The sequence below is a fragment of the Rattus rattus genome, chromosome 8 (genome assembly GCF_011064425.1).
Source record: "Rattus rattus isolate New Zealand chromosome 8, Rrattus_CSIRO_v1, whole genome shotgun sequence".
Taxonomy (NCBI): Eukaryota; Metazoa; Chordata; class Mammalia; order Rodentia; family Muridae; genus Rattus; species Rattus rattus.
In genome coordinates, this window is record NC_046161.1 from 59,969,407 (window position 1) to 59,990,817 (window position 21,411).

At 48.2% G+C, this 21,411-nt stretch overlaps 1 protein-coding gene and 1 long non-coding RNA gene across 2 annotated transcripts in view; one reads left to right on the forward strand and one right to left on the reverse strand.

Moving 5' to 3' along the window:
• Nucleotides 1–2,948, forward strand: part of Rbpms2 (RNA binding protein, mRNA processing factor 2) — a 28,847-nt gene extending 25,899 nt beyond the window's left edge. The window contains exons 7-8 of the mRNA XM_032909676.1: nt 1,544–1,613; nt 1,845–2,948. Coding sequence (XP_032765567.1) covers nt 1,544–1,606 — 63 coding nt within the window. The 3' untranslated portion in view covers nt 1,607–1,613; nt 1,845–2,948. The remainder of the gene's footprint in view (nt 1–1,543; nt 1,614–1,844) is intronic.
• Nucleotides 2,949–17,738: 14,790 nt separating this feature from the next.
• LOC116906712 lies at nt 17,739–21,362 on the reverse strand. The gene is made up of 3 exons (XR_004388765.1): nt 21,286–21,362; nt 20,117–20,205; nt 17,739–17,859 (listed from the first exon to the last, which is right to left on the reverse strand). It is a non-coding gene; the product is annotated as an uncharacterized LOC116906712 (long non-coding RNA).
• Between the last annotated feature and the right edge of the window lie 49 nt (nt 21,363–21,411).

Sequence of the window (21,411 nt, forward strand, 5' to 3'; positions counted from 1 at the left end):
GGGTGGTAGGCAGGGCTCATGAGGAGATTCTGAGCTGGCTGGAGCCCTGAGCTTGTGTGGTGGCCAAATTACTACTACTTCTTAGAGCCTTGCTTGTGAATACGTTCTAGTGTCTAACCTGGCATCCAGCTAAGAGTATCCTAGTCCAGCCGCGGGCCTGAGGAGCTTCCTCCTTTACAGCTGTCAGCCAGGAGAAGAACGAGCCTGTCCTACTATGTGCCAAGTATACAGTGTTGGGATAATCAGTCCCTAACTTCTCATCACTGTCTGCCTGTCCTTGGAGGATGTGATGGCCTAAGTGCTGTACTCTTCAAGTAGCACCAAGAGTTGGGAGGGACACGAGAGCAGTTTCCTAGATCATCTTCCTCAGCCCAGAGGGCCTGGCAATGGTCATACCCTTTCTGCTTACCCAAGAGGCAGGAATCACATGCAGCCGAGTGGGCCTACTGGGTGTGCCTGCCACAGCTCCATGTGTGTTATCTGAATGTCCAGCTTCTAACTCATCCTCTACAGTAGCTCTTAAACCACCCCACTCTTTCCTAAGGGGACTCTAGACTCTGTTCCTGGGTGCTCAGATCCACCTCCACCCAGACAGTTTTGGGTGAAGCTGGGGCTGATGTGCTCCTCCCTGGCTGTGCACTGCTGGAACGGGTTCAGCTCAGCTGTTCTTGCCAGACATCTAGCTCACAGAGAGGGATATATACTGTTTTATTGACCATTCTCTGAGAATCCAGCTTTGGGGCCTTCTGGGACTGTCTAAAGCTGTCTCCTCCTGCCTGAGGGCTCAGTAGGGCTTTTGAGTCTCTGAACTTAGGAGCCATGTAACAAGAGTGTGGGATAGATAGAAATGGCTGCATTGAAGAATTGCCAGGGCCCATGCGTGGAGACCCACTCCTCAGCGACCACATTGGCTTTGATGTCGTAATGACTTACCTGCTGTCTCACTTGCATCATGTTGGCAGAGTTGGCGTGGGATGCGTGAAGCCCCATGTTCAATCTCCTGCACTTCATAAAAAGCAAACATGGCTGCTCACTTCTCTAATCCCAGCACTCAAAAGGGAGAGGCAATAGGATCAGAAGTTCAAGGTCATTCTTAGTTATTTAAGTCAAAGCCACCCTGAGACTCTTGAGCTCCCGTCTCAAAACAAAAAACCCAGAGGCCTTCAAGATGGCGCAGCGGGTAAAGACACTTGTGTGTCACGCCGATGAGATGAGCTGAAGTTCATGTGGTTGAAGGAGAGGACCAACTCCCACAAGGTGTGCTGTAACTTCATGTATGCCCAAAGCATGCACAAATGGACATGGGCACACTCACAGTATTTTTAAAAAGTGGGGTTCAAATCCTGACGTCCTCCTTGCGGAACCCTGACCTCCAGAGGTGTGCCAGGTGGTGACTTCCTATTCTTAAGAGAAAGAAGCTGATGCTTAGGGATGAGTAGCTGGCCCAGGCTCTACCGAGCGGCAGCCTGGACAGCCGTAAGACTCCGGCTCCTGCTGAGGGCTGAGGGAAGGAGCTGTATGTCCTGACGGGCGTCTCTTGCAGGTGCGCTGGTACCCCTCCTCGGACTCCGCTCAGCAAGGGTGGAAATATCGCCAGTTCTGTTAGCTCCTCAGTAAGTGTTGGCCCTCGGGGTCAGTGTCCTTCGCGCTGGCCACTCACATGCCACAGATCCTCTCCCTGTCCTTGGATGCTTGCTCAGGCTGTGGCCTCCAGAGCCTGTTTACAGGGCAGGGGCCCCTGGCTACCTCCCCCCTCTGTCCTGTAGTGACCCTGCATCCCCTTTCACAGCCTCCATAGCAGCTCCCATTCCACTCTGCTGATGGCTCTTTTCCCTTCCCTTCAGGTCTTGTCACCCTGGAGTTGGTCCTGGGTTGTATGGGGCCAAAACAGGGCTCTGCCCTCACTGCCACCCGAGGCCTGTGCGGACGGACCTGCTGCTTCCCTCTAGACACTGTGAATCTGAAGCCTGACTCTGGATGGCTCCTGTTTTCTTCCTCAGTTCTCCAAGGCCTTCGGGAGGATCAAGGCCTTGGATACCTAGGTCCAGCTTGCAGGCCTCACTGGGACCCAGCACAGCCTGACCTCCTGCTCAAACTTGTACCTGTAGCTCCCCATCAAGGAAAAGGGACGTTTAATTTTGCATGTTTATGAATTGTGACACTTGTGCATATATGTGTACAGTTTGTTCCCACACTGTCGCCGTAGCAACAGGTCTTGGCAATGGAGGCTGGTTCAGCCTACTCCTCTCCACTCCCGACTCCTGCACCCACCCTGCTTCGGGGGGGCCAGAGCCTGTGGTCACTTCTGCCTTGGGGGCCCCAGCTCCTAATGCAGATGCACACGCACACGCATACGCACGCACACACACACATGCAGACTCCGTTCTCATCCAGCAGTAGATCCACAGCCTCTGAATTCCATGTCCAATCAGAGTCCTGCATCGTCTCCTTCTCCAGGCCGACAAGTCTAAGAAGCCTTCCTTGCGATTGCCTCCCCCGTGTACCCCACTCTGCCACTGCCCCTCATTCTTCCTGAACTTCAAAACCAACCAAAACGTGAAAAGTATTTTTGTACCCTGTGTAACAAAATATTTATGGATCATAAAGGGTTTTTCATGTGTTTACCATTAATTATTGAAGAGATCTTGTTCAGCCTGTCAGATAAGTTTAATGTTTAGTTTGAAGCATGAAGAAGAAAAGGGGTTTCCGTTCTTCAGCCGTCAGCCTTTGTGTCGGGCGTTGGTTTAAGAAGAATGAGATGAAGGATAAATTGTGCAATTTTGTTTTAGTTGACGAGCATGTCTGCTTCACCTTTAACCTCAGCTCGGATGTCTGGCTACTTCCGACAATGACGTCTGGAGGTGGCTCTTGTAATTGGTGACCCTGTGAGAATGTGAAACTGGATCATAAATGAAATGCAAAATAAAAACCTGAAGTGACTGCTCTGATTTTTGCTTCTATAATCCATGGGATGCAGGCTGCTGGGCTGAGGGATGGCAACAGGGACTCCTGGTGGCCATCTGGGTGGGGACACCTCAGAGCTGCCATTTTATTGTTGCCTTGTGTACCAAGCCGAGGACCCTGTCTCAGAGTGGGGAGTGACTGCACCAGTGTTTCCTCCATCATCCCATACTGTATGATGAATTTCCTCCTTGCTCAGGGAATCCTGAAGGTAGAAAGAAAGCCTTAGTCCCTGCACCCAGCCTGGGACCCTTTGTCTACCCTGCACCCAGCCTGGGACCCTGGTGTGCCTTTGTCTTCCCACCTTCACCCTTCCGACCCTGTGGTCTTCTCAAGCCCTTCTAGGACAGAAACAATGAAGTTGGTGTGCTAGGTTCTCTCTGGAGTCTGACCTTGGTGTACATCTGCAAGGTTGGCCTGTAGGGACAGAGGATCCACAAAACCTTGCCTGTGATGGGTTAAGCTAACCCGTGCTCTTAGCTGTGGACTGCAGCTGATTCCTGGGAAGAGAGCAGACGGTCTTCAAGGTTAGGCTGTGCTGGGAGCCTGGGTTGGCATGGACAGGGTGCCCGTGGCTGCCCTAACTCTACTGTGATCTGTGTTTTAGTTTAATGTGAGAAGTGGCTTGGAATCCTTTGCAGCCCTTCCTAGAGGGAGCGGTTTTAGAGTTTGCTTTGTCCGCCCTGGTCCTAGAGGGCAGGGCCAGTGAGCAGAGCCTGCCTCCTACTGGTTTCCTCTGAGCAAAATGGCTGTGGCTGGCTCCATTTGAACTGAATGACTGGCACCTCACCCCTTCTCTTGTGTGGCCTGGGTGTAGACTGTTAACTGCTCAGGTGTCAGGGGTGACATGCATCTAGGTGCTAAGTGTGCTGGGAAGGACCCAGGCAAGTACAAGCTATGGGGTAACTCAGGGTGGCAGGCGGGCAGGTTGCCTGGAACCTAGAGGAAAACTCAGGAGGGGACATACCCGCACTTGTTCCAGGAAAGAAAGGAATTGGCTCTTTGTAGCCGGGTGCCTCTCACTGCTATGTGAGCAAGGGCCTTCCCAGACTGCAGCTCCTTCAAGCATGGAGAAAAAGCTGTTATGTTTTTGACAGCCCCCTCCTGGGGCCACGTTGTGGTCTGACCTACTTCAGCTGTGTCAGGATCCATTGGGTCTTCCCAAGGTGCTGAATTATTTAGTTGGGGCAGTTGGGTCTTCCTGAGAGGGACAGAGAAAGCTACTCCATAATTTAAAGGCCCCTGTGCCTGTGGCTTCGGGGAAAGGAGGGGGACTCCTTCACACTTTACTGAGCAGGGCCTAGGCATTGATATGAGAGGAAGGGAGGTCCTGCACCCTTTCCGGCTGGAGCTTTGCTGAGGCGGGGCCTCTGTAGAAAGGCCTCGATGGACAGTCACATCTGGCCTGGGGTGGAGTTCACAAGCAGAGCCACCCATAGTCAAGGAGCTGCCTGGCAGGGGCAGGGTAAAGCTGGAGTCAAGCAGCCTTGTTCAGAATGCATGTGGTATGCTGAGAGCCAGCAGGGGTGTCATCCTGATTAGGTTCTGTCAGCTTGGCACAAGCCAGGATCATCTGGGAAGAGGGAATTGAGAAAAGCCTCCATCATCGCCTCCATCATCGTGGCCTGTAGGCGTGTCTGGGGCATCTTCTTGATTAATGACTGATGTGGGAGGGGCCAGCACCCTGGGGGCAGTGGACCGGGACACTGGTCCTGGGCTTACAAGAAAGCAGGCTAACGAGAAAGAAATTAGGGAAACGACACCCTTCATAATAGACCCAAATAATATAAAGTACCTCGGTGTGACTTTAACCAAGCAAGTAAAAGACCTGTACAATAAGAACTTCAAGACACTGAAGAAAGAAATTGAAGAAGACCTCAGAAGATGGAAAGATCTCCCATGCTCATGGATTGGCATTATTAATATAGTAAAAATGGCCATTTTACCAAAAGCAATCTACAGATTCAATGCAATCCCCATCAAAATACCAATCCAATTCTTCAAAGAGTTAGAACAATTTGCAAATTCATCTGGACTAACAAAAAACCCAGGATAGCTAAAACTATCCTCAACAATAAAAGGACATCAGGGGGAATCACTATCCCTGAACTCAAGCAGTATTACAGAGCAATAGTGATAAAAACTGCATGGTATTGGTACAGAGACAGACAGATAGACCAATGGAATAGAATTGAAGACCCAGAAATGAACCCACACACCTATGGTCACTTGATTTTTGACAAAGGAGCCAAAACCATCCAATGGAAAAAAGCATTTTCAGCAAATGGTGCTGGTTCAACTGGAGGTCAACATGTAGAAGAATGCAGATCGATCCATGCTTATCACCCTGTACAAAGCTTAAGTCCAAGTGGATCAAGGACCTCCACATCAAACCAGACACACTCAAACTAATAGAAGAAAAACTAGGGAAGCATCTGGAACACATGGGCACTGGAAAAAATTTCCTAAACAAGACACCAATGGTTTACGCTCTAAGATCAAGAATCGACAAATGGGATCTCATAAAACTGCAAAGCTTCTGTAAGGCAAAGGACACTGTGGTTAGGACAAAAGCGGCAACCAACAGATTGGGAAAAGATCTTTACCAATCCTACAACAGATAGAGGCCTTATATCCAAAATATACAAAGAACTCAAGAAGTTAGACCGAGGAGACAAATAACCCTATTAAAAAATGGGGTTCAGAGCTAAACAAAGAATTCACAGCTGAGGAATGCCGAATGGCTGAGAAACACCTAAAGAAATGTTCAACATCTTTAGTCATAAGGGAAATGCAAATCAAAACAACCCTGAGATTTCACCTCACACCAGTGAGAATGGCTAAGATCAAAAACTCAGGTGACAGCAGATGCTGGCGAGGATGTGGAGAAAGAGGAACACTCCTCCATTGTTGGTGGGATTGCAGACTGGTACAATCATTCTGGAAATCAGTCTGGAGGTTCCTCAGAAAATTGGACATTGAACTGCCTGAGGATCGAGCTATACCTCTCTTGGGCATATACCCAAAAGATGCCCCAACATATAAAAAAGACATGTGCTCCACTATGTTCATCGCAGCCTTATTTATAATAGCCAGAAGCTGGAAAGAACCCAGATGCCCTTCAACAGAGGAATGGATACAGAAAATGTGGTACATCTACACGATGGAATATTACTCAGCTATCAAAAACAATGACTTTATGAAATTCGTAGGCAAATGGCTGGAATTGGAAAATATCATCCTGAGTGAGGTAACCCGATCACAGAAAAACACACATGGTATGAATTCATTGATAAGTGGCTATTAGCCCAAATGCTTGAATTACCCTAGATGCCTAGAACAAATGAAACTCAAGACGGATGATCAAAATGTGAATGCTTCACTCCTTCTTTAAAAGGGAACAAGAATACCCTTGGCAGGGAATAGAGGCAAAATTAAAACAGACACAGAAGGAACACCCATTCAGAGCCTGCCCCACATGTGGCCCATACATATACAGCCATCCAATTAGACAAGATGGATGAAGCAAAAGAAGTGCAGGCCGACAGGAGCCGGATGTAGATCTCTCCTGAGAGACACACCCAGAATACAGCAAACACAGAGGTGTATGCCAGCAGCAAACCACTGAACTGAGAATAGGACCCCCGTTGAAGGAATCAGAGAAAGAACTGGAAGAGCTTGAAGGGGCTCGAGACCCCATATGTACAACAATGCCAAGCAACCAGAGCTTCCAGGGACTAAGCCATTACCTAAAGACTATACATGGACTGACCCTGGACTCTGACCTCATAGGTAGCAATGAATATCCTAGTAAGAGCACCAGTGGAAGGGGAAGCCCTGGGTCCTGCTAAGACTGAACCCCAGTGAACTAGACTGTTGGGGGGGGCGGCAATGGGGGAGGGTGGGGAGGGGAACACCCATAAGGAAGGGGAGGGGGGAGGGGGATGGAAAGTGAATAACACTCAAATGTATATAAGAAATACTCAAGTTAATAAAAAAAAAAAAAAAAAAAAAAAGCAGGCTAAGCACCCCCTTATGAAGGCCTCTGCTTCCGTTCCTGTCTCCAGGTTCCTGCCTTGGAACTTGCTATGTAGATCAGACTGGCCTCAAGCTCAGAGATCCACCTGCCTGTGTCTCCTGAGTGCCAGGATCAAAGTTGTGTCCCGCCACCACCCAGCTGTGTTTCAGGATTCTAAAACCGGGGTCATCCACTCCTGTCCCGATGTGACCTTTACCACACGTACATGTGAGAGACATGAGAGGTGTGTGGCGTGATCACCATCAAAGTCCTTTGAAGCGGGAAATGTACTTTCATCTACTTTTAATAGCTATGAAGACTGAAGGCAAAAGCTCCCATGGAGCTATCAAAACTGGTTCTAGCAGGTAAGGGTGTTGGCCACCACGCCTGACATCCTGAGCTTTATGTTGGGGGTTCACATAGTAGAAAAGGAGAACCAACTTCTTCAGATCATGCCAAGACTTCCCTATGTGTGCACATCTTCAGACACCATAAATAAGTGTCTTTTCAAGTTCCCACACAGGGAGATGACTCAATGGGCAAAGCACTTGTTTTACAAGCAAGAAGACCAGAGTTCGGATCCCCAGAACCTGTAGAAAAACTGTGGTGGTCCACCTGTAATCCTAAGACTGAGCAGGAGAAAGGGGGCCCCCGGGTAAGAGGGCTAACGGGAGGAGGCAGGCCTGTAAGCTGCAGGCTCAGCAGGAGACCTGCATTTATTCTTACCATCTATAAACAGAAGGTCACAGCCACTGGGAACACCAGACACTCGCTAACTTCTCAGCCACCTGCGTGCACAAAGTACACTTATACACACACAGTTCTTCTTCTTCTTCTTTTTTTTTTTTTTTTTTAAAAAAAAGTGTGTTTGTGTTTTGAGAACATGTTTCTACATACCATGTGCATGACTGGTACCTGCAGAAGCCAGAAAAGGTCAGATCCCCTGGGGCTCGAGCTGTGACCAGAGTGTGGGTGCTATGAATGAAACAGGGCCTCTGCATGAACGAGCGACGTGCTCTTAACCATTGAGCTGTCTCCAGCCCAGGCAGGCAGGCACGCACGCACGCACGCAGTTAAGCAATGCTGAACATTAAGGATGACTTTTTTGAGACAGTCTTACTGTGTAACCTACCTGACCTGGAACACATGTAGGTCAGGCCAGCCTCAAACTCACAGATCTCCATCTGCCTGTTGACCTCCCAAATGCTGGGATTAAGGGCACGTGTAACTGCTCAGCTGAAACTGATTCTTTTACAAGTACTCTTTTTTTTTTTTTTTTCGGAGCTGGGGACCGAACCCAGGGCCTTGTGCTTGCTAGGCAAGCACTCTACCGCTGAGCTAAATTCCCAACCATGAAACTGATTCTTACTGCGTTAGGAGCCAGTGGTAAAAAATATGACTCTTGGGTCCCAGCAAATAATAAAGTTGAGTTTAGGGCTGGAGAGATGGCTCAGTGGTTAAGAGCACCTGACTGCTCTTCCAGAGGTCATGAGTTCAATTCCCAGCAACCACATGGTGGCTCACAACCATCTGTAAAGAGATCTGATGCCCTCTTCTGGTGTATCTGAAGACTGCTACAGTGTACTTATATATAATAAATGAATAAAATCTTTAAAAAAAAAAAAAAGTTGAGTTTATTTGGTGATCCTTGGGGCCACATTGAACAACTCTCTGAGGTATTAATATAGAAATAGTTTTTTTTTTTTTTTCTGGTTCTTTTTTTTTTGAGCTGGGGACCCGAACCCAAGGCCTTATGCCTTCCTAAGCAAGCGCTCTACCAATGAGATAAATCCCCAACCCCTAAAAAAAGTTTTTAAAGGGGGGTGGGTGCTGGAGAGACGGCTCAGTGGTTAAGAGCACTGACTGCTCTTCCAGAGGTCCTGAGCTCAATTCCCAGCAACCACATGGTGGCTCACAACCATCTGTAATGGGATCTGAGGCCCTCTTCTGGTGAGTCTGAAGACAGCAACAGTGTACTCATAAATTAAATAAATACATTAAAAAATAGTTTTAAATTTTGTTTCAACATGCTTTTGAAATAAAAAGTATCATTTTGGCATTTTTGAACAAAGTCATGCCTTTCTCGCAAATCATCTGTTAGCTTGCATGCACATGCGCACGCGCGCGTGCGCGCGCGCGCGGGCACACACACACACACACACACACACACACACAGACACACACTGCTCCACTGGAGCCTAGCACTTGGTGCAAGGTGGAGAATAAGGTTCGGTTTCTGTTCTTAGAATGGCATATACAATCAGAGACCTGGATGGTGAGCTGCTGAAGTGAGAAATACCCAGGAATGGGAAGAGTTGGGTGTATGGCTGTCATTCTCCCTCCTGGCTTCCCAGGACAGGGGAATGAATGGGAGGCATCTCTGATGGGTCTGTTTCTGTCTAAATTCAGAGTCGTGTTCCTAGACTGCAGGTTGTCTCCTGGGAATGAGCTCTGCTCAGGGAAGAGAGACTGGAGGAGAGATGCTGTTTGAAGGTGGTGAGGTGCAAAAGGCAGAGCCCAGGTCTCCACTAAGATTTCCTCAGGACTGCCCTTGCTCCGCTCCCTGTGGCTCCGTGTGAGTTAGCATACACATTGCATATCGATGGTTGCAGTCAGCCCAACTCTCTAGGCACTGTAGATGGCAGTGCCTTCTCCTTAGCAGGGAGAGCTAGGGTGAGCCTACTCTAGCTGTTCTTTCCTGTGTTTATAGGCATGGCATACTCTGGCCCCAGGAAGCTCTATTTAATTTATTAGGGGTTTTGTTGTTTTTTGTCACGGTTTTTGTTTGAGACAGTTTCACGTAAGCCCAGGATAACCTTGAATTTACTATGTAGCTGTAGATGACCTTGGCCCCTCATTCTGCATCCTGGTGCTGAGCTTGCAGCCACGCCTGTCTCTTCTCCTCCTCCTGCCTCTATCCTGCGCCCACGTGCCTTTGTTGCACCTTGTCTCTGGCAGGGTGAGGTTTCTCTGGTTTCTTCCCTTTGCTGGTGATGGCTGAGGCGCCATCTAGACCCTGAGGCTGGGGTGCCCTCTTTTGGTGAAAGAGCTCAAAGCCATTTGACTGCTTTCCTTTGGGTCCTCCAGGACAAACTTGGCTTAGCCGTGAACTATATGGACCCTGCTTCGAAGCTCCGAGTTGAGGAATCATTCACAGACAGGGATCTCCTCCTGGATATATGCATGCTTTACATCCTACACAGTTGCATAAACTACCGATCCCAGGGCGCAACTGTGTTAGTCCCCACGATATCTGATGCGTTCAGCAATCTCGGCTCACTGGTAGGGGAGCTTCAGCCCTAAAAAGCAGAGAGATATGTCCAAGTCCAAGTCCAATCGGCTATACAGAGCTGGTATAAAAGGTGTCACAGACTGGGTTGGGTGGGATATGTCAGCCTGTAATCCCATCACTTGGGATGCAAAGGCAGAGGGAGCTTTGCAAGTTCACGGCTACCCTGGTTGACGTTGTTAGTATCAAGCAGTCTGGGTAACAGAGTGCCCTCTGCTTGCTTCATTACTGGACATCTTTAGTAATGACTGGTCACATACCTTCTAACTATAGCTATTATTCCCAGAGCTTTTACTTCCTTGTTTAAGTTGGTAGACTTTCTGCCCACTGGAATGGCGGAAGTAGACCCCTCTGGTACCTGAAACTTGAAATATTCCCCTTCCAGCCTCCCCAGTGTCACTTTGCATTCTATACAGTGGCACCTCAGTATGAGTGCCACTAGGTGTTGTTTATTTCATCTTTGCAAACATTCCCGGTCACTGCCTGGGACGAGTCCAGCGCACTTGGTAGGACCTTACACGTGGCAGCTAACTGGCTCCTTCACTTCTGAGACATTGTTTTTAGGCAAGTCTCCTCCCATGTGTCCTCAGGGGAACCCAACTTCTTTAGGAGTCCCCCACCCAGTGAAGGCCGTGGGAACTTTCTGGAGGCACAATGAAGTGCCCGAGGGCACTAACGTTCACGGTCCTGAGGTTGTCAAAAGTAAGCTGGCTAATGTTAGAGGAGCGGTTCTGAGTCAAGAGCTGGATGCTTCCCAGGGCAGATGTGTGCTACCCTGTTCTAGGCTCGGCCAAGAGTTGCACACACCAGGCCTGTAGGAGCCAGGGAGGCAGCAGTAACCGGAGGGCAGGTCCCGGGCTGAGCCGTTCTCAGCTCTTGCTGCTCAGCAGGGTGGGGCCCGTGCGGATTAATATTTTTCTATAGAAAGACACTCAGAATTTAATGTGAAAATTCATAATTTGTTGCTAACTAATCAAACAGAAACTAACAAAACAAAAACACCACGGAAGCAAACTGGGTAGCACACCTTTAATCCCAGTACTTGGGAGGCAGAGGCAGGCAGGTCTTTGAGATTGAGGCCAGCCTGCTCTACAGAACATGTTCTGGGAAAACTAGGGTTACACGGAGAAACCCTATCACGAAAAATAAAAGCCCGAAAGCCTTTCTGTGGGTTAAATTATGCATGTCGTGCTGCATCTGCAGCTCAAAGAACTTTTAGTTTTTTTAGTCTGTGCAGTGACGTCTGTGGGCAAACATCTGCCTTCAAGTGCTCAGCTGTGCGTGTTTGGCAGCCCCCGTTCATCCATAGTAACTTTCCATAGCTGGCAGAGAGCCACGCACAAAGGCCACTTTACCCAGGCATCTTACCTTTGCCCACTGGACATGGGTTTCTAAGGATGTTTTTGGGTGCCTGCAAGAGGCCACCAGGGGGCAGAGGCAGAATGCTGGATACGGCTGGTTATGTGTATCGTGTATACATGTCTGTTTTGTTTTCTGTTTTTTGGGCGAAGGGGTGGAATAGTTGAAATAGGATCGCACAGGGCCCAGGTTAGCACTGAACTCACTGTGTAACTGAGGATGACTTTGAAGTCCTCCTGATCCTCCTGCATTTCTATCTCAGTGCCAGGATTAGAGGAATGTACCACCATGCCCTTTAAACAGTTGTATTATTGGGCTAGGCTTGGTGGCACACACTTTTAAGCTGGTGTTTGAAAGTCAGGGGCTGGAGAGATGGCTCAGCGGTTAAGAGCACTGACTGCTCTTCCAGAGGTCCTGGGTTCAATTCCCAGCAACCACATGGTGGCTCACAACCATCTGTAATGGGATCTGAGGCCCTTTTCTGGTGTGTCTGAAGACAGCTAAAGTGTACTCACATACATAAAATAGATACTTCAAAAAAAAAAAAAAAGAAAGAAAGAAAGTCATAGACAGTGAGTTCGAGGCCAACCTGGTCTACATGGTGTGTTTCAGGACAACCAGGGCTCTCTGGAGACACTGTTTCAGGGGGAAAAATTGTCTTACTATTGTTACTATTTTTTTTATAAGGCTCTCATATTGTAGTCCATGTTGGCCAGAAACTCAAGGCAATCTTTAGCCTCCCAAGTGTTGGAATTATAGGTGTGAGCCGACACACATGGTTTGGGTATGTGATTAGAAAAAAACCAAACATTTAGGGTGCATTTTTTTTCTTTTCTTTTCTTTTCTTTTTTTTTTTTTTTTTGGAGCTTGGGACCGAACCCAGGGCCTTGCGCTTGCTAAGCAAGCACTCTACCACTGAGCTAAATCCCCAACCCCAAGCGTGCATTTTTTTTTAAAGATTTATTTATTTATATATGTGAATACACCGTCACTGTCTTCAGACACACCAGAAGAGGGCATCAGATCTCATTACAGGTTGTGAGCCACCATGTGGTTGCTGGGAATTGAACTCAGGACCTCTGGAAGAACAGCCATCACTCCAGCCCTAGGGTACATATAAAGCATGTAAAGCAAATGATTGAAATATTATGATGGTGAAGCTGGGCATGGTTGTCTGTGCTTCTAACTGAGAGAAGGGCTACAAGTGACCTGGTAAAAGACAAAGAATACACATTCTTCCCAGAAGGAAGAAGCATGTATGGAGGGCAAAGCAGGGCATGATGGGAACTGTCAGTAAACCAGATCACCAAACAAGTGTGAAATAAACTGGGGAGTAAGCTACAGTTACATCACCAGGTCTGGGTTCTGGCCTTTCAGACATTTTTTTAAGATTCATTATTTGTATGAGTGTTTTGCCTGCATGTATGTATGTATGTATGTGCACCATGAACATGCCTAGTGCCCTCGGAGGTCAGAAAAGAGCATCAGATCTGGAGGTGCAGATAGAGACAGTTGTGAGCTATAGTGTAGGTGTTAGGAATTAAACCCTAGTCTTCTGCAAAAATAACAAATGCTCTTCACCACCGAGCCAGCCTTTGGCTTACTGTTTAAATATGCATGGGTATAATCTCATAAAACTAAAGCTTAGGACCATCACCGAAGTGCCTGTGGGCACCACGCCTGCCTGGATGCTGCCATGCTCCCACCCTGAACCTCTCAACCTGTGAGCCAGCCCCAATTAAATGTCATCCTTAGAAGAGTTGCCTTGGTCATGGTGTCTGTTCAGAGCAGTAGAACCCTAAGACAAGGAGTGTACTACTACACCTGGTTTGTGCCTGTCTCTTTATTTTTTGGATTTATTAATTTTTTGTATATGAGTGCACTGTAGCTGTCTTCAGACACACCAGAAGAGGGCATCACATCCCATTACAGATGGTTGTGAGCCGTCGTGTGGTTGCTGGGAATTGAACTCAGGACCTATGGAGGAGCAGTCCGTTTTCTTAACCACTGAGCCATCTCTCCAGCCCTTGTATCCTCGCTTTTTGACCAAGTCAAAGTATAATAACCATGGCGGTGTAATGAGCAACGGCAACTCATACTCAGTCTCAGTGCCAGGGACAGCAGGGACTGGAGGAGACTGCGGCAAAATGGAGGAATGGGTAATCCAAGCTCTTCTGAAAGATGTGTGTGTGTGTGTGTGTGTGTGTGTGTGTGTGTGTGTGTGTGTGTGTTTATGATTTTTTTTTCAAGACAGGGTTTCTCTGTGTAGCCCTGGCTGTCCTGGAACTCACTCTGTAGATCAGGCTGGCCTTGAACTCACAAAGGTCTGCCGGCCTGTCTCTTTTCAGTCTATTGCTGAGATTAAAGGTGTGTATGTGTGTGGTCTGTGTGGAGTTTAGTACAAGAGGGCAGGTACCCATGGAAGCTGGAGGTTTTGGGTCTTGGGTCTGCCTGGAGCTGGAGTTGCAGACAGTTGTGAGCTGTCTGATGTAAACTCTGGTCCCTTCTCTTTACCACTGAGCCTCAAGGTGATATTACTGCTCCTTCACGTCAGCTTGTATTGTTTTGCTTGTTTTTTAAGGAAAGGTTTCATGTAGACCAGGCTAGCCTTAAATTTCATATATGACCAAAGATAACCCTAAACTTCTGATCTTCCTGCCTCCGCCTCTCCAGTGCTGACATTACAAGCATTTACCAGCACTCCTGGTTTATCTGGTTGTTGTGACTTTTCTGTGAGTGAAGCAATCACCATTGTGGAGAGTTTAGCTGTGCCCTCTTTCAAAATAATTGGCCCAGCTGGACTTGGCTATTATTTATTTTGGGGTTTTCAAGACAGGGTTTCTCTGTGCAGCCCTGACTATCCTGGAACTCTATAGACTGGGGTGGCCTTGAACTCAGAGATATGCCTGCCTCTGCTCCCAGGTGCTGGGATAAAAGTCTGCAGCACCGCGTCCAGGTTTGCTGGCTGTTTATATCCAGCTACAGAGAGGCAGGAAGGGCCAGAGACCCTCACCTGAGCAGCCAGCTGTTCCCAGTTGTATGCAGCTCTGCTTTAACTGTGACCTCAGGGAGAAGTTAGAGCAGCAGTTCTCAATCTGTGGGTCTCAACTGCTTTGGGGATCCCTATCAGATGGCCAGCATAGCAGACATTTACCTTACAATTCATAACAGTAGTAAAATTACAGCTATGAAGTAGCCGAGAGATAATTTAATGGTAATGGCTGACGCTCACCACAACATGAGGAGCTGTGTTAAAGGATTGCAACATTAGGAAGGTCGAGAACCACAGACTGGGGAAGACTCTAGAAGCCCTCACCCCTTCTTGTTGAAGACTTATGGCCTTTACCTGGAGGAGTACACACACCCCTATATGTCATTTCCTCAGCTGTGTTCAGTGAGGAAGTCCAGTAAGTGCTACAGCTTCCCAGAGGGATGTTTGGTGGAATGGTGCAGCTGTTTGTCCCTGGGACCTTAGGAGGAGGGTGACTGTTGCTTATGTCTTCCATAGGAAGGAATTTCAGCAGCACTGGTGCGAAAGGTCAAGTGCAAGGCTGCACGAGTGTTAGGCAAATGCTTTATCAACTAAACCACGACCTCGCCTCTAGTGTGGTTTTCTCATACAGGGTCTGTTGTTTGTTTATTGAGTCAGGGTTTCTCTGTGTGGAATTCTCCTGGCTGTGCTGGAACTCTCTCTATAGACCAGGCTGGCCCTGCAGTCAAAGAGATCCTGCTGCCTCTGCCTATCGAGTATTGGGCTGAAAGGGGTGCGCTGCCACCAACACCCGGCCACATAGCACTTCTGAGTGCTGGGACTACAAGTGCCAGGTCTAAGGGGAACGTGCTCAATGCTGGCCTTATTTTCAGTGTTCCGATTTCAAAGTCAGGGTCTTACCATGTAGTTTTGGCTGACTTGGGACTCAATATGTAGACCAGGCTGGCTTCCAGCTCACAAGATCAGCCAGCCTCTGCCCTGTGCTGAAAAGCTGTACCACCATGTCCATCTTAGCCACAACATACATGTATACATATACGTAAACATATACATATATACAATATGTAAACATATATAATTTATATAGCATTTTTGTGTGTAGCCCAGACTATCCTGGAACTCGCTCTGTGGATCAGGCTGGCTTTGAACTCATGAGATCCCGCCTGCCCCTGGCTCCCTAGTGCTGGAGGTAAAGGCGTGAATCACCACCATCCAGCTCTATTGATTTTCATTAGATTATAGATCACTGTTTGAAATCTGTTTGACTCACAAAGTTCTTAATTTTTGTGCTGGCTAGAAAAGCTGGAGCTGGAGCCACCTTTGGCCTGTGGTACTCTTTTTTTTTTTTTTTTTTTCCGAGCTGGGGACCCGAACCTAGGGCCTTGTGCTTGCTAGGCAGCGCTCTACCACTGAGCTAAACCCCCAACCCTGGCCTGTGGTACTCTTAGAGCCTTTTGCCTGAAGGCAGAGCACTGGGCCTCTGTCCATCCATGGGCATGGGCTTGGTTCTGCTATCTCAGTGGTTCCAAAGGGTTCTGGGCTGTCTTGTTGATGCTGTGGAAATGGCTGGCTGACTGGCTTCTGGCTCTCATGGGTTTCCACCTGCTTTTTCACATCCACCCAGTAATAAGAGTTCTGCTGGGAAGCTAGGAAGTTCTAGAAGGATCCCTGTTAGTCCAGAAAGGTCAGGTGATCAGTATTTGCCAGGAGTGAGGAGAGCCCCAGGGAGTTGATCCAGTGGCCTCCAGGGTAATTTCAGGCTTTAGGGCTGGTTTCTATGCTTCTCTCTGGACAGAGTCCAGTGGGAACAAACATACCCTGGTAACTAGTTCTCAAAGGGCAGAGTCCTGTGCCTAAAGTGGAAAATGTGTCTTGCATAAACACACACACACACACACACACACACACACACATACACACACACACACACACTCATAGTTACTGTACTAGCACTCCCAAGACTTTTCCCATGAAGTCCCACAGTCCCAAGCAGCCGGAAGGGCAGCCAGTCATGGGAATGAGCTGAGGCCCCTTCCCTGTGGAGGCCCACCCCACCCTGCTCAATGTACTGTTGGCCATTCTTGGCCATGAGGAGGAAATTGCTGAACAATGTGGCAGATCAGAGAGTGGGCACAGTGCCTAGAGCCCAAGGCCAGGCCAGGTCTTCAGCCGTGGACTCTGACCTCTGGCTGCCCTGCTGCTCCTGGGCGTTCTCACAGTTCAGGCCTCATTTCTGCTAGGAGACCTCCCCTGGGGAGCAGGTCCTCCTCTTCCTTCCGTTGGTCTTTTCCCTGGGGTGTGGTAGCCCTCAGTGTCTTCCTTCCCTCTTTCTCACCACATCAAGGTCGGACGCCCTTCTAGACCTGGCAAGTCCTCCCACCGGGATAGTGGAAGTGCTCCCTCGGGGACACGTGGCAGTAAACTCATCACTTCAGCCTCTTTGTGCTGGGAGGATGGTGGGAACCATCACTTGGTCTAAAATGGCGCTCTGCTCTCGTCCCTGACTCCCAGTCAGTCCCAGGTTCAGGGTTCAGGTCCCTAACCTCGAAATGTCTGGTTTATGACTGGTGTGGCACACACTCCTCATTGTGGTACTTACTTGGTTTGAGGCAGGAGGATTAATAAATAGATCCCAAGGGGTCTAGGCCGGCCTGGATTACAGAGTGAGAACGCATTGGAAAATTCAATAGCTTCTGTGAAGGTGTGCGCCCGTCATCTCACACTTGGGAGGTGGGGGCAGGTTGATCAAGGCCATTGGTGGCTGCTTAACAGGTTCAAAGCCAGCCTCAAATAAAGTTCACCCTGCTGGGTTGGCACACACTTTTTAATCCCAGCACTCAGGAGGCAGAGACAGGTGGATTTAGGTGAGTTCAAGGATGGCCTGGTGTACAAAGCAAGTTCAGGATAGCCAGGGCTATTACACAGAAAAACACTATCTCAAAAAACCAAGACAAACAAATATTAGAAGAAAATAAAAAAGATGGATTTTAGGGCTGGGTGTGTGTAACTCTATTGTAAGACTGCAAACAGCCTAACACGCATGAAGCCCTGGGAACTGCGGAAACCAGGCGCATGCCTGAATCCCGAATGGGAGGCAGGATGATCGGGAGTTCAAAGAATTTAATTACACAGTAATTCCTTTTTATTTTTCAGTCTTGGAGCTTTCATCCCAAAAGGCCTGAACAAGGAGCTGATCACAGGTGTGGAGCTGGGAGCCTGGGCCTTGGTTGGTTAGAGCAGCTGGAAGGGATACAAAAGTGAGCAAAACCTCTTCAAAATCCACTTTTGTAAGAATGTATTCTCCCTCCGACCCTTTCCTGCCTGCTCTCTGTTCCTGAGTATCCTTACTCTCCTCTTTCTAGAGGACACTAGGGCTGCCTATGTTCGTGACGTATCTCCTAGACACTAAGCTGAGACTTGCTCCGGTGCCAATTCACTTGATTTTCACACAGGTCAGACAGGGCTTCAGACCTGACTAGTTCAGTCACAGGGCTGGCAAGCAGACCAGTTTACTTTTGTCTTTCCATGTTGCACCATCAGGTATTTTGGTTTGGGGATGGATCCAACCCAGGGCCTCGCATATGCGAGGCCAGCATTTTACCGTGGGGTTACACCACAAACCCTATGTTATTTAAGTTAATGGAAATTTAAATAGCTAGGAGCAGTTGTGCAGGACAGTGTAGGTGGAGGAAGGCGGCTCCCATCTTTGTGATTTCTCACTTGCTGGCCTAATCGCAGGAAGATGGTCACTTCCTAAACTGCAGGCTGCGGCACATGCGTCTGACTCCTGCTGGAATCCAGACAACCCTGGATACAGCGTCTAACTTCATCTGATAGCTTTGAAATCGAGCAAGTAAGTTTCTTGCTATAGATGAGTCAATAAACATTGACAGTAATTCTCTTTACCAAAAAATAAAAATTAAGGTCTGATGGTAGTGGTGCACGCCTTTGATCCCAGAACTCCAGGAGAGAGAGGCAGGTAGATCTCCGAGTTTGAGGCCAGCCTGGGTTACAGAGAGAGAGAGAGAGAGAGAGAGATCCAGGATAGCCAGGGTAACACAGAGAAACCCTGTCTCAAACAAACAAACAAACAAACAAACAAACAAACAAACAAACAAACAGAGTTGTAAAAAAATTAGTGCTTCAGAACCTTAGCTAGTACAGGGCTTGCCTTGCACGTACCCAGACCTGAGTATGAACCCCTCCCCAACCCCCCCAAAATGAACCCCTCCCCCAAAAATGAGTGCTGGTTTGTTCTAGCTCTAGGAAGATGGGGATTCCAGGGGTTTTGTGGGGGAAGGTGGGGATCCAGCCAGCCTAGCTTACTTGGTGAATTCTAGGTCTCTGTCACTCACTCCATCAACCCAGTAGCTGACACCTGAGGAGGATAGCCTCAGGCTGTCCTCTGGCCTCACATTTATACACACACAGCCCAGATGCACCTGCACACAAGTGAATGTGTATATACACATACATGTGTACATACACATACATCCCATCCAACCTCACACAAACCCACAAGAATGCTTAGTAAATGGTTGGCGTCATTGTCATAATGTGCTCTTAGTAATCGTCAACTGATTAATCAGAAAGTGTCCTTTAGATCACAGGGTAACTTGCTCAGGATGGGCTGGCGCAGCCTGAGGCACTCTCTTCTGGGGCAGGAGGGTTGGGCAGGTGGGTGGAGCCTAGGTTTAAAAGTCCAGTTCCGTTACAACCTGACTTCAACGTGGAAGGATAGGTAGGAATGGCTAAGGGTGACAAGATAGAGGATTTCCCCCCTTCGACGAAGGGTTCCTCTGTGTAACCCTGGCTGTCCTGAACTCACTGTAGACCAGGCCGGTCTGGAAGTCACAGAGAACTGCCTGTCTCTGCTTCCCGAGTGCTGGGGGTAAGTGCTCCTGCCATTCCTGCCCTGCTGAAGTTTTTGTTGTGGTTGGGGGAGGGGACTTTGAGAGAGTTTCCCCATGTCTTGGAACTACCGAGAGGCTGACCTCAACTCAGAGATCTGTCTGCCTCTGCCTCCCCGGTGCTGAGACTAACGGCAAGCACCACCATGCCCAGCAAGGTGAGCCGCTGCCAGACGGTTCTGAGTGTCCAATAACAACCACAGCTGTTCTTTCTTTTTCGGAGCTGGGGACCGAACCCAGGGCCTTGCGCTTGCTAGGCAAGCGCTCTACCACTGAGCCAAATCCCCAGCCCCCACAGCTATTCTTTTACCACTTCAACTTTTGTTGAAAGAAAAAAAAACTTAGTTCGAAAGCCCCATCCTTTCTTCTGTACTATTTCCCTATCCCCATGATCTGAAAACTACGATCTTGTGTGTGTGATAGAATCCTTAGGTCCCCAGGGGGACCATCATTTGGGACTGTGCTGCAATGGAGGTCACTGTGACCGCTGCATTTTGGAGTAAAACCAAAGTAAAAAATTACAGTGTTTCAAGTTGTTTCTTCCACTTGCTGCTTTCTCTGCAGTGTCCTTCAGACTGAGTACTTACCTCATATTGTGATGGCCTCTCTCTCTGGCCAGATTGTGACATCCAAGGTAGGTATATTGCCCAGCCCATCGTGGAATATTCCTGGACTCCTGCCCATGCCAGAAGCACATAAGTGAGTACATGTTTATTTACTGAACTTTGACTAAATGAATGGATGATTTGAGGTGACCACTGTGGTCTAAGAGCGCACTACCCCCCCCCCCTGTCTGAGATAGGGTCTCGTTGTGTTGCATTGGCTAGACTGGAATGCACTGCTGGTGTTTAATTTGCAGAGATCCACCTGTCCTGCCTCTGGTGCTAGGATAAAGGCTTACACAATGGCTACTGATTGCAGTCTATGCACAGGTTTGACACCAATCTGTGATTAGAGGACCAGTCAAGACAGTGGCAGTGCACTAGGTGCCTTGCATGGTCCATTGAAGTAGCTTGCATTGACTGACTGGAGACAACTGTCGGTAAGTTAGTGAGGAGCCTATAATCTTGACCTACAAAGCTGGCTTCACATGGCAGTGTGCTTGGTCAGTCGCTATTGTGAGGGGCTGACTTGAGATTTTCTCCAAAATGGAGAGATGGTTATTTTCAACTCACAGTGGGGGACCAGCAAGATGGCTGGGACAATAAAGGTGCTTGCTGTCCATTGACTGATTAATCTGCATTATGAATTGAAGGAAAAGATCTGTGGGATTAGATTCATACTGGAAATGGTACTAATATGTGAATAGTAATTCTTCTATTTCAGATTTTGTTTTGTTTAATGACATAACTCTTCGGGCCATACACAAAGAGCAGCAAGTGCCCAGTGTGGCAAGGCACACTCATATTCCCAGTACTTGGTGGAAAGGTAGGAAGTAAAGGCAGTCATCTTACAGCGAGTTTGATTGAAGCTAGTCTGAGCTACAAAGTCTGTATCAAAAAACAAAGAAAAAGCAGATATGAATGAGGGGAGAGGGTTCAGCGGATAAAAGCACTGGTTGCTCTTCCAGAGGACTTGGGTTCAATTCCCAGCCCCTACATGGCAGCTCACACTGTAACTCCTGTTCCAGGGGATCTGACATCCTCATACAGAGATACATTCTGGCAAAACACCAATGTGTATATAAAATAAACATACATAAATTATTAAGAAAGAACAAAAGCAGAAATAAAGACTGGCTTTGATCAATCCGAACCTGAGTCCCTGGCATCCAGACCTCCTTCCTGGCTTTCCCCCGGGCTCCCGCCCCTCTACCCAAGATGATAGCTTGCCCTTGCTACGCCTGCGCCTAAGGCGGGGCGGTGCTTTGCCCTTTGTTGTG